The following is a 14,271-nucleotide window of genomic DNA, read 5'->3' on the forward strand; positions in this document are numbered from 1 at the left end:
CGATATAGCATTCAGTTGAAGAGCATATTGTAAATGTTATATTTAATATTTTAGTACAGAATAAAGAAAGTATTGCCTCAATGAATAATATCGAAATTACCGTTCTGAAACGATCGAGGATTAATTTAAACTATAATTAGGGTCCTAAGTTAAAGTTATTTGATGTGTGCAAGGCACCAGATTCTTTTCTTAGAATGGATACTTCTTGAATCTCAGGTAACGTAATATCATCTGGAAGAAATTATAATAGGCATAATTTAAATAGGGCATCTTGCAATACGATTAGTCAAAAGTAATTTCATTTGTTTATATGAAATTTAAGTAAAGTTCTTTGACAAATCACATAATTTTCCAAAGACGATCCATAGCCGAGGTACAGAGAGAGGGGCTGTGCTGGTGGGGGAGGTATAATATACCGGTACCTCTTGAGGAATGGCTCCAGTCCGCAGTGTCCTGTGTCTTCCAGTCTTCCACTCCAGCGGCGCAGTACAGACTTCCTCCAGGCTACGTCTTTAGGAGCCGTCGATATGAGGTGAGGGATGGTATAATTAACTGTGATCCTAATCATCACATGCTATATTAATATAACATATAACATTATATATATCAAAAATATTTACTGCTACTAATTGATAAAAAACTAAAAACCTTTATATTAGTTAGCGAAGAAAATTTCCGATAGTATGTAACTACATCAATCGAAAATAATGTAGTGGTGGATATATAAAATTATACTCAATCGTGGATATATTAATTCATAACTATATATGAGGAATACTTTTTAATGATTTTTGTCACTATTTAAAAGTAATGTATTGATACTATATTTATTTCTATAGAGTTCAAGTGTTAACTTACAACAAACCAATTAGAATCAATCACAGAAAATCGCACGAATCATTGTGACCATTTTTAAGTGTAGAAAAATGGTTAGGTTGGTCTTCCTGGATCATAAGAAAATGCATAAAAATAATATTTAATTTGAAAAAAAATTCGGTCCCACTAAAATATTTTCGTCTATTAAAAAATATATTGTATTTTTAACTATGAAATTATGATTATATTTAACTGCATAAACGCGAAGCGTTTGTGTATAATAATTTCAAGTCTACGAGCTACCAGTTAACTATTTAAATAATATTCTCAGCCATAGCACTCGACCTTACCTGCTTTAAGTTCTGAAAAATAAATTAATATCAGCAATTCCTAAATAAAATTTTAATCTGAATAGTTTAGCTATATAGCCTTTGAATAGAACTTTTAGCCTGGAATCCTTATTCCTGGAAAAAATAAATAAAAATTAACGCTTCGAAATAGAGAAATCTTGAAATAATTCTAGAATTCAGAAAATATTCTAAATAAGGGATGGTTGAGAGGAAATATTTCTACGATGATCCTTTGATTTTGATGATTTTTTAAGTTTAAAAATCGTATTGTGGAATAATTTGAACTTATGGGCTATCACAACTTATGCGACGCATTATTCTTTTTAATTATTATTAGAAATTACCAATAGCAGTGTTTCATAAAATAAAATATCCAAATATATCAGCATACTCCTTAGTCCATCAGTACTGATTGATTTACCTAACTCTAGCTAATTTGTCCTATGATTTATTAACAGGGAATTTCATGTGAAAAGAGATTTTAAGACACCATTAGAAGTATATGTCTCCTTACTAACATTCGGTTAGTTGGGTGGTTATAAAATATACCGGTTATATTAGACAAATTAATAAATCTACAATGACTTTATTAAGGTATAAATGAGGCCTTAGAAATCCGAAAATTCGTGTTGATACCATCAATAATTCTTGCTTATTATTACTCTCTCCACTGAACTCCGTCAAAACGTATGCCTATTACACCAAACTTTAGCCAATAGTCCCCATATACGCTTCGTTCTATCCCTCGGTTCTGAGCTCATAATGTTGTTAATGTTTTATTCTTTAACAATCATAGTGGCCAAACGACAAAATTATCAATGTTTGATATAAGACGACCAAATGACGTACGAATGTCTCCTCTTGCAAGGGGCGAAGGTTTAATTCAATTCCTCACCTGTGAAATTCGGCATGCGCCATGAGGGAGGAGAAAAATATTAACGAGGGAGTAAAGCACGTAAGTTTCGGTTGATTATCTAGTAAACAGGTAAATAGTTGAAGGGAAAACGAGAAAATAAAATATTGTAAAGAGAGTTATAATATTTTTATTTGTTTTTAACTTTTCTAAAAATTTGAAACACAGTTTTCTCTATGTGATGGATTGAGGTCTTACGCCAGTATGATTCTCAAACTGACTCAAACTCAGCAAGTCCTTTTAAGAATTCAAGATGCGATCATTTAATTTATTTCTATTAAAGTGTACAGGTAAATATAATGTAATTACTTGTAAATTCCCATCATACTCTCTGCGGTCAGTTATTATTTTTTGGGATATGTTTTCTTTTATAAAAAAAAAACTAAAAAAAAAAACTTAAGCGGCCATGTTTTTCACGAGAACTTAAAAACTAGTATTGCAATATTTTAAGAGATTTTTTTTTTTAATTTTATTTTATTTTTTATTTATTTATTTTATTTTTTTTATTTTAGTATGTATGAGATCATTCATCACTATTACCTATTGCCCCCAACTGTGTGGCAGATTGTAATATCTATCAATAAATAAATCTATCAAATATTAAAAAAAAAGTATTGCAATAGTACAAAGGTGAGTGAGTAACCATCAACTCCCTACTCACTCTCTAATTAACACCGTACGAAACAAAAGAGTTTCTTCAAATGAAAAATGAATTTTTTGAGCGTGATCTTCAGTAACTGTAGGAGAGTGAGTCAGAGCTCCGTATCTAATCTGTAATGTTGCTAAGGCGAATTCTTCTCTTCAGGAATGTGGATGTTCTTGAAATGGCCTGTCGCGGCTTAAACAACCACTTAGGTCTGGTTTTTAACATCAAGTTCAAAATTCATTGTTTACATATTTAAAAAAATATGTACCTATATGTAAAAAAAAAAATAGCTAATAATGTTATGCTAATTTATCATTGACGAACGTTTCTTTGAGAGTTCATATTTTCTCTGTTTTCTTATCATGAGTATTAGGAATAACGGACAAGGAAACCTCCGGACATATTTCGGACAATAATTTTAATGAAAACAAATATTTTATAAAAAAATACAAAAAAAAAAATTAGAAATGTGGTTTAAGGAATTGGCCAGAGGCAATAGTTTATTAAAAAATAATCATAATCTTTCATCTATTTTACAAATAAGATTACTTTTTTGGTCTGATAACCGTGTTCTCGAGAAGATTCGCGAATTAATTTTTATTTAAAACATATCTAATTATATAAATTACTGGTAATTCAGTTTCATAATATAATTTAATAAGCGCTAAAAATATTATACTCAAGTAAATAATATACATCAGTTATAACATTTCAATAATAGACCATTTCTATGGTTAAGTTGTTACTTTTGGACCGAAACATAAATTTCTACCAATACACAGGACATTTAGTTTCAAAAACTGGTTGCGTATTTTGTTCTAGCTTTTAACACCAAGAACAGTATGTTGTTACCAAATCCATCGAGTTATTAAAAAAATAAATGAAAAGTTGATAATACAAAATAATTTATTTTTTGTTTACAACCATCGGTCATTTCTGACGTAGGAGAGGGAAGGAGTTTAACTGTAGGCAATCAACCTATTATGTTCATATTACAGGTTGTTATATTCAAAATTGCTTTCAATTAATATTTTTTACGATATAACTATACAATAGTACTATATACTATTGTTTTTGAATATCCTCCGATATAACTAGGGTAAGCAAGCTTTTAAACGTCAAATTCTCATAACCATCCCCGAATCATTGTTAGTTACTTAGCCGCCGACCTTAGATGAAATGCCAAGTGTTTCCGATAGCAGACTGATGCGATCAATATTTAGCCAAATATTTGTTAGAAATAAAACAGGAGTTGAATTTATAAATTAATATTTTACAACTACTACAACGAGTTGTAATTCATTTTTAATATTTAGTAGTGAACGGTTATTATACACTAAAAATAAACTTTGTTTTAAAATGGAAATGAAACGTTGTTTGATAACCACCCTAATGATTGCATCAAGCAAATTATTTTCTAAATTAAGATTTACATTTTTCATAAAGTGGCGCGCAGTTTCAGTTTAACCAATCAGTGAAGTTGGTAAAGCTTTAATGAAATCTGAGGAAAAATCCGCTACTAAGCCCGGATTACATCATACCCTCCGGTAACCAAATAAAAAATAAAAAAGGCCAATCCATGGCTGATGAGATGAAAGAAGAAAGAAATATTATTTGGATGAATGGCTAAATAAAAACATTGTGACATCATCTTTTTAAGCCATTGAGCCTATAATGATCAGTCGCTTCAATTAATATTGTATTTTACCGGTCTGTGGTCACAATGATCACTCCAATAACCGATTTTGATCTGGGCTATTTCGCTTCAATCCAATTTCCAGCCTTTAATGGTTGAACGCTACTTAAACGATCGATTTCATATTCTTTTTTTCTATAGCTTTATTCGATAGCTATTGCTTGATTTTTTTTTACACTAAATAATGCAGCATCTATAAAAAGTTGAACAATATTTAGGCAATAGAATCTTAATTTCATTCAATTTATATCAATACAAACTAGACTGCATAGAATTGTATTATTTCCTAAAAATAATACAACTGTGTGATGAAAACGGATCATTCAGAATCGTGTAAATCAAATATATTTGTATTATAAATATCATAAGAATATTAAATAAAACATTTGTTTTTATTCAAAGTGGAATGATACCATGACGACGTCCTAGAGTTGGATATCAGGAATGTGTACAGGAGATCGGAGGTAAGCAAGGATAAAACCCTCAAACCAAATGAAGCTGTTAAACAGGGACCGAGAGGAGTGGTTGCTCTGGATTAGAAATAAATAACAATATTAGTTAACACAGTAGTAGTAAATGAAAACATATTCTTGTCTATCCTGAATCAAATTAAGTCTTGGATGTTCGTAAAAAATCATGGAAGCAAGGTTCATATAATCATGATGAATAAAAATAAAACTATCCTGGATCTCAAACCTTTATGGTTTGCTCAAAAAACTCCTGCAAGAATGGAAAGTAAATTAGAAGTAATCGGGGATGACCATATTCAGCAATGAATTTATTTGGAATGGAGAGTGCCGGGGTTAGTTGAATCATCCAAAGCAGGATAGGCAAAGAAAAGAAATATTGCCTCTACAGTACAAAAATAATTGAAGAGGAGAACTTCGTATGCATGTACAATTATGGAATTAAAAAATAAAAGATGATGTTACACAGCAATACAACTTCAAATAAACTATATAATAAAACATAGTTTATTAAAAATTATATAGTCAAAATGATGAGGTGATAATCAAAGGAATAAAAAGGTGATTATTAAAGATAATTATAAATGGTTTCATTAAATTTATAGAGCAGAAGGGATAAGAAGCAAAGGGATGAAATCGATCTACGATCCAAAAGAGCGGTTCGGCAACAATAAAAAGCTGAGGTTACGCCGCGGTCACGGTAGGCTGCAAGTTACACAGCTACCCTCCGGCTCTAATGGCCGATAGTTTCCCTTTAGATTGGGCCTAGGATTGGATAACTGGGGAAATTGTATTCTATTTCGGGCCCAGTCAATCAGAACCCAAATCGAAAAGAAATTCATCCAATGTTCTTTATGTTGGTCTTGGGTAAGAAAGTAATTCATCCAACTAGAAGGAGAAGGAAGGAATGATATAGAGGTTACTTGTCTAACTATAAGAAGATATACCCTAAGAAGTTTATTTGGGTGCAACACTTCCGAAGTGGAGTCTAACCTTTCATCTAACACTGACTTGAACACATTCACAACAAAGCTCATGACGCAAGCTCTTTTCAAATTTACAACTATTATCTTCTTTTTTTTTTTGTAGTATATACTAAATTGGATATCGCAAAAATTGTGTACTTCTGAATTACAAATATTGCTTTTGTATTTCTTATAATACTTTAAAACCGGTCTTTAACCAAGTTTCAATGGAGAACTTGGACTGAAATGGACTTTCACGTAGCTGATACACTCTTCAGAAATATATTCAGCTAAAAATGATGTAAGAGGCACTTGCACTTGAGAATATGATTGTTTCGACAACAATTTACGAGCACCGAGATTAAAAAAAAAAAAAAAAGAATATTAGTTATTTACAAATATTTAATTATTTTTATGGAATGTTTAGAATGAATTTATATGGCATTATTCCTAATTCTTTATTTCACATCGGACTAAAAGCCAATATATAATCATTGCAGAACTCAATGCTTCAATAGTTTTATTCATAAGTTTTTTTTTTTTCATTTACAATAACCATTTTCAACTTAAAACGGATTAATAATGTCTGTTGAATTTATTTTTTAAATCGTTGATCATTCGTTTCGCAATGCGGACTGTTTTGTTGAATAAAATCCAACGTTTGAGTTGCACATTTTACCTAGACTTTAATGGTGTATAGGGGTTATCTATTAACTAAATTTAGAGTTCGCCGGGTATAGAAATTGAATTTTCAGACATTCAGAATCAATTTTTTATTTAATCAAGACTTTATTTTTATTAAATAAATTTGTAATTTATATTTTTTCTTGCTGAAAATGTTGATGTATGACTGAGATTATACCAAACTAAGTAAGATATTGTCGATTGGAACGACAAACGCCGCCGATGAAGCAGTCACATTCCATATTCCCGCTGACTGACCAACATTCCCACGCTCAGAATGGGAGCACTACCTTCCGCTTACGGCCTTTCTGATTGGTTCTCACACCTTTCTTCACTTCTCTTTGTAATAATTGGATTGCGTACATGACCTATGTTTATTTTGTTTTGTTTTTATCGGTTAATATAACGACTGAATCAAAAGGGCTTGATAAATTAAAAAGTAATAATTAATTATAAATGTTACCGAGTCTGCGGGAGGAAATGATGTTGATCTAGGGTATAACATAAAAGATTTGTCATATTTACAGTAAAATGTACGTTTGAATACACTATGAGGCACTATAAAACAATCAATTTTAGAATCTTTTCGGAATCGGCATAATTTTTCTTTGAAACAATTATTGGAAATATTACATCAAAAGTGTTTCGATAAATATCGTTCAAAAGAAATTCCGTAAATGTTAGGAGGTGCTTTGAGATCCAACAGTAACATGTCACCATCCTATGATAATTCTGTTAACTGTTACTTTTTGGACAAATTTCACAATTGTGTATTGAAACTGTAATCAATATTAATCTTCTATCTATGTTTTTTTAAAGTAAATAACACGATTCTATGGGCATATAACAAAAAATTATAAAGTTCTAATCTCTATCGATTTTTTTCTTAATTTTATCAATATTGAAATAATGTGTTTTTTAAAAATAATTTTGAAAAAAAAATAATATGTATCCTTTTATTTTTACCTTTATTTATATAATCTGGTGTTAATGGGATGAATTCATCCCATGGAAATCATTTCAAAAAATCTTTAGTTTATTTATTAAAAACAATAATTTTTTAATTTAAAATTCTAATCTAGTTTCTAGTTCTAGTTTCGGGGTCTTGTCCTATCTTGGGGCGACTTCTCATGACGTGAGGTTGAGTCACCTTTAGTCTGTGCTTCCACAAGCAATTTCTTCCATAAGAAGGTTATATCACGTAGCCAACGGAATTAAAAAAAACAAATAATATTACAAATATTCGTATATATTTATATTCCTTTAGTTATTTTTTATTGAGTCCCTTTCCATTACATAAAACAGATATCGAGTATACCTAACTTACCTAACTTTGTGTGGTAAGACCCACCCTTATAATGCCATATGGCAAAGGAAGGGTACTAGTTACATGTTTATATACTCAGGTATATATTAATATTGTTATATATATATTTTCAATAAAGGAGGGAAGAAAAAAAGTGGTAAGACCCTCGTTCAAAAAATCCACTGGCGTTAGCAACATGATTTTAACTACCTTAATTGGACCCTGCAACTAACCTTACAATGCCACAAGGCAATATTATACTAGTATACATTTATCATACCCATTATGTATGTATGTATTATATGAATTTAATAATAAATAAAGAAAAAAAAGTGGTTAGACCATTCCTCTTTACATTCCCATAAGAGCATTTCATTAGAGGAATCTCAGATCATACTTTATGGTTTGAATGTAGAGAACTAAAGGTCAGTTCTTGTATTTCTGGAATTCCCACTCACAGCATTCTTGAAAAAAAAAATGAAGTCCATCTGCTTAACATCCTGAGGCCAGGACCAAAGAAATCTGGGAAGAAGCCGATAGCGGCTGGGACGGCTTTGGTGTGAAGATGACAAGAGGGAGCACTGGACGTGCTTGGACTCCTGACCCCCACTCGATATTCGGACCACGGACCTCGGAGGACATCACTCTGACCTAAGGAAATATCCCCTGACCCACTACCACCACCGCAAGCGCACTTCCGTACATTTTTTAGTTACAATGAACTGGAAAGAGAAATTTGGCGAAGGTTATGCAACTGGATCCAGTTGGGAAAACCTCGACTCATTTCCTTCCTTAAAAGTAAGAGAAATCACGAGATACGGATTATGAATTATAGCAACTGTGGAAATAGCCATCCAAGTGGAAAAACAGCTATATAAAAAAAGTTTTATTAAAGTATTCATGCTGTCACCTTCCAACCGATCTGTCTAAAAGTTTAAAGAAATTTATGAAGGTATAGTTATAGTTAAATAAATTCTATTAACTTTAATTGGAGTGAATCAAAACTGATATTCGGTAACTTTACATTTTGCTTCATTACTACCCAAGGCAGTACTTTGTATTCATGCAGCATGTCGAATTTTTTTTTGTCCAAGAATCAAAATTTTCAACTCTCATTTTATATTTTAGATATCAAGGTATATGATCCTATATCAATTATATTCATTACATTCGCATAATCTTGCGGAAAAATATTATCCTGGACACACCTAGATTTGTTATGGGTGAATTTGGGAGGTATACCTTAACGTGTTCCATAGACTTGATTGTTCTTGAAAAGCTTCGACACAATATTCCTAAATATAAATTTGACACTCAAGTAAATATTTTATTACATAACTATTATTAAAAACAAAAGTTACAATTTTTATAATTAAAGAAAATCGTGAGCAGCACAGTACAGTCACTAAGGTCGTATTATTTTTAGAAAACAGATGAAATGTGATTTAATTGTTTCATGAATATTCATGAGAAAATCTGAGATGGTAAGGTTTAAAACTATGTTAATATGACATGGAATAACCTATAAAAGGTCAAAACCTCATAGGCGAGATGGGTAATTAATATTTATGAGGCTGTAGGAAATTTTTTTAGTGAAAATATCTCTGTAATTTTGGCTTGTAGTAATGTAGTTAATGTTACCGTAGTAGTGTAAGCTACTGCTACTAAAAAAAAAATGTAAGTTCGTCTTTTGACGAGCTAGTCATGATGTTGAATAATCCATATTTTGATAAAACCAAAGCAAAAACGAAATCCTCGATTAACTAAATTTATTGGGGAATTAATCAACAGCATTTGGAGAATTATCTATGTTATACGGAACTACAAAACTTGTAATTATAGTTGAAGAATTATTTTGATGATATAACATAAATAATTTAAAATTATTCGCTGTTTTACATCCATTGTTATATTGGAATTAACCTAAACAATAGTTACGTAATAAAATATTTACCTGAGTGTCAAATTTATATTTAGGAATATTGTGTCGAAGCTTTTCAAGAACAATCAAGTCTATGGAACACGTTAAGGTATACCTCCCAAATTCACCCATAACAAATTGTCTAAGACTCATCTTTGACCGAGTTGGCTACTATAGTATTTTATTTATTTGGATAGTTGCTCGATAGATCATTCTATCTTCGATGAATCTTATGAGATGATATGATTTTCAAAATGATGGCTAAATATTGAACTCGAAATTAAATTGTTATTTTTAGTAAAATTGGTCCTATGTGGTTTCACAAAAGGATATTAAAAAATTAATGATGTTATTTAGCAGAAAACTGAATTCTCCGTGATGTTAGCTTCGATTCGTGTTTATGTTCTATGCGATGATTCGTTTGTTCATTAAATGCCAAGCCGTCGAAAAAAAACTCATATTTTTATAGAAAACCTATTCATGATTTTGGTGCCCAACTTGAGAGAATTTAGATGAGTATAGTATCTTCTATTCTAATTTGTTTAAAATATATATTTGCTTGTAACAAACATTTACTTAATCCCATTTGTTACTGTCAGTCAGTTTAAAACGATGTATCCCGACCAAATAAAAATAAACTGTTATCCTCATAACGTATTTTATGTTTATATTTCAAAAAAATATATTAAAATTTAAGTACACTCTCAAAGGCAAGCCTCAGATGCAATATCCCATGAAATATTTCTTTTCTTTTTTTTTCTTCATACTGCTGAAACGGTGTTATTTACTCCTCTACGGCGTTGTTTGTACCAGCGATCCCTTAACAAATCCTTTCGCTCTGGCTACCGTGGCGATGGCTGTCGCAAGTGGAAAGTCCATGTGGGCGAAGGTTTTGTATACAAAAGCCGATCTTATACTAACAATAGGTTAATTCCAATATAACAATGGATGTAAAACAGCGAATAATTTTAAATTATTTATGTTATATTATCAAAATAATTCTTCAACTATAATTACAATTTTTGTAGTTCCGTATAACAAAGATAATTCTCCAAATGCTGGTGATGAATTCCCCAATAAATTTAGTTAATCAAGGATTTCGTTTTTGCTTTGGTTTTATCAAATTATGGATTATTCAACATCATGACTAGCTCGTCAAAAGACGAACTTACATTTTTTTTTAGTAGCAGTAGCTTACACTACTACGGTAACATTAACTACATTACTACAAGCCAAAGTTACAGAGATATTTTCACTAAAAAAATTTCCCACAGCCTCATAAATATTAATTACCCATCTCGCCTACACGTAAGCAATTAGTCTATTTGCATCATCCGACCGTTTTTCACTTTCCCTACCACGCCCAAACCATTGTCAAGCCAAACGGGTTGGTTTCTAAAAACATGCTATTTTTATAAATAACCTGTTATTAAAATTAAATCAGAACCTACAATGTAGAAGACACAATGTAACATTTCTCAAACTATAGAAGAGCAGTTTGAACAGATTATTTCATCCAAATAAAAGTATAGTGTATTTTTGATATACATGTATCTCCCATCAAAATCGGTCGAAGGTATAGTAATCAATTGCAATTAATACATATAATGCACAACTTCTGATGCTAAAACAGTTCTGCACCTCGAAGGTATAGGACATGATGTCATATTACCAAACAGTTCACAGCAGACCAGTTAGAAGAGATTTTTATCTCTAAATAAAATGTGTACTTATAGTTTTTTTTTATAAAACACGTAACTTCCTTACAGATTACAGATGCAATATGAAACCAATAAAATTTTTTACTTTCACTTTCCTATATATGGAATTATTGCGATCGAGCAAAATTTCAAATCCGGGTTTTCGACGGAAATGCACGTTTTGAGGTCCCCTGAGTCCTATTGGTCGTCTATCAAGTCATGTAAAATGGTGAGTGACACATCGGAAACGAAAAATCGGACTATAAATGAAAAATTAAATGATCTTTTACATCAGGTAGGTCATATTTTCGTTGAAATAGTTTATCATGCCTAAACGCCGAATTAAAAAAATATTTTCCTCTAAAGTACTTTACTTTTGTTTATTGGAAATAATTAACCATTTTGAATTCTTAAAGTAGTACAAGATAAATAAATATGAATAATTAAAAATGTTCTTTGCTCAAAGGAGACAAATTAGAAGGCTATACTGGAAAATCAGAGAAAGTCGAGTGTGCCCGATCTCTCCCGATTCTTATCATATGGTACACGGCTTTGTCATATATAGTTAAATTGTTGTACTCTTGGAAGGAACAAAGTTGATATTCCTTATTCGCACCTCGAGATAACCTAACATACGAAATTCAAGTAATAGAAAATTTAATATTGATTGTTTAATGCGCGCGCTGCTTCACATTGTTATATATGGGCAATATTTGTGATTTATTTTCATTTCATGATGAAAATCCAGGAATAAATCGATATCTAGTAGTTATATAGAGGAACAATTTGGGTTTGTTTTGAAATGAAAAGTCTTAATAAAATTGTCGACATAGCTTATAAAACACTATATCACAAAAATGTTGGTTATTTTCATATTCCTTGAGTGGATTAAATTCCTCTAGGAGAGTTCTTCTCGAAATGAGGATAAAAAGGTCCTGTTCCCACATCTTCGTAACCATTTGCTCCTTAGGATTGCTCAGCCTCTTCTATGTACGAGTATAAACGTGATTATTCAACCGACTCGAGAGGTTGAAGCGTGATACTATGACATCACTGTCTTGGAAATAATAATTGGCTTTCAAAAAGTTTCTTTTGTAAACGTTGATTATTATTATATTGGCTATTTATAAGGACCATTAGTTTGTCTTTCGAAGGATTTATAAATGAGTGCTAAAAAACAATTGATCTTCTCTAACTAAAATTAAGTGTATAATTCGCACTTCTCAGTATCTTATGGTCACATTGGCGCTTGCGTTTAAGAACCAATGTCAGTTTTTTAAAGTATTTAAGTTACAAAAACAATCAAATAATCAAAGAAATGATTAATGAAAAACTATAATCATATGAAAGATTCGTGAAGAAACTATCAAATAGCACTCCAAATAATATTTATGCATTAAACATCTCGGGGCCATCTCTTTTCAAGCGCTTTGGAGGACTATCAGGAATAGGAAGCAAGGTTAGAAACTGTGGGGGGGGGGATGGGTTGTTGGGGAATGTAATATGGAAAAGTGATTTTTGGTTCGGGCTATGTCGATTATACATGGAACAGTGAGTTATTTAAGGACAACTTTATTTGTAAAACAATAATTTTATTTTTAAAAAAATTATGTCTGTAAGGATTAGATACAAGAGGAATTCGATGGTTTTAGTGAAGCCCCAAAGCGTAACTCTATAAATCCAAAGAGGTATTATTGTAGTAATTGATTAGAAATTTGGACCGCATGTGTTCGTGTTGTCACAGTCGGAATCGACACGCAGTTTCCTCTCTTCAGACTTGTAAGAGGATTCGTCATTAGCCGCCAGTCCAGATCCAGTCCAAAAATATATATGATATGGGATTTGAGAAAAACATTTACGGGAAATATATTTGTATTCAGAAACAAGTTTTTTTTTACATGAATAAGCGAAAGTAGTTGACGGAATCTGATGAAATTGATACAGAGCTTTACACTAATCGCCAGCTTTCTTTATAATTTAGGCCAAATCGAGCAAGCCGTTTTCGAAATATGGGTGTGCCGAGGAAAATACGTTTATACGTGCGCAAGCGAAAGTATCTGGCGGAATCCGAAAAATCATTTTAGGACAAACTGGGTATCAACCCGCTAAATGCATGAAATCTAATTAACATTTCGATCGATTATACCGGGACACAAATATGACTACAGAACCACACGGAATCACATGTTTTCTTTGATGTCTAAAGATTATAATGCCAGTGAAAATTGTCAAGTGTTTCTGTTATACAACAATAAATGCATGGGTACAAAGCTCTCCTTCCAATGGAGATGAGGATTTAGATTAGATTAGATTTTTACTCAGGGCGATCAACATCTAGGTTATTACATCCTTTTTACTTTATTTATCTTCTTGTCTTTGACATTTGATAGTTGAATGTAGACTTACACTGCACGATATTGGTGGATTATATTTTAGTATAAAGTTGAATTTCTTTCAGAAATTTTATTAATTTGTTTATGGATTCTGCTGAGTCTTTAAGGGCCAATTCTCTTGTACGAGGAATTTTATTATTTTCGAAGGCTTGACGAAATGATGAGCATTCTTCAATTATATGCTTTATCGATAATGGGGACTGACAGGTTTGGCATATAGGTTGGTCCTCTTTTGTGATTAAGTGGAGGTGTGTTAATTTGGAATGTCCTATTCTTACCCTTGCAACAACCACTTCTTCTCTTCTTTTTGTTCAAGAATAATAAGATTTATTTATTGATAGATATTACAATCTGCCACACAGTTGTGGGCAATAGGTAATATTGATAAATGATCACATACATACTAAAATAAAA

At 31.4% G+C, this 14,271-nt stretch overlaps 1 protein-coding gene across 1 annotated transcript in view; it reads left to right on the forward strand.

The window, feature by feature from the left end:
- The first annotated feature begins 440 nt into the window (after positions 1–440).
- LOC106681520 (inter-alpha-trypsin inhibitor heavy chain H4) overlaps positions 441–14,271 on the forward strand; it is a 34,740-nt gene continuing 20,909 nt past the window's right edge. The window contains exon 1 of the mRNA XM_014421867.3: positions 441–532. Within this exon, the coding sequence (XP_014277353.1) occupies positions 528–532 (5 nt within the window). The 5' untranslated portion in view covers positions 441–527. The remainder of the gene's footprint in view (positions 533–14,271) is intronic.

Source organism: Halyomorpha halys, unplaced genomic scaffold (assembly GCF_000696795.3).
Source record: "Halyomorpha halys isolate HHAL.00 unplaced genomic scaffold, Hhal_1.1 Scaffold343.1, whole genome shotgun sequence".
Taxonomy (NCBI): Eukaryota; Metazoa; Arthropoda; class Insecta; order Hemiptera; family Pentatomidae; genus Halyomorpha; species Halyomorpha halys.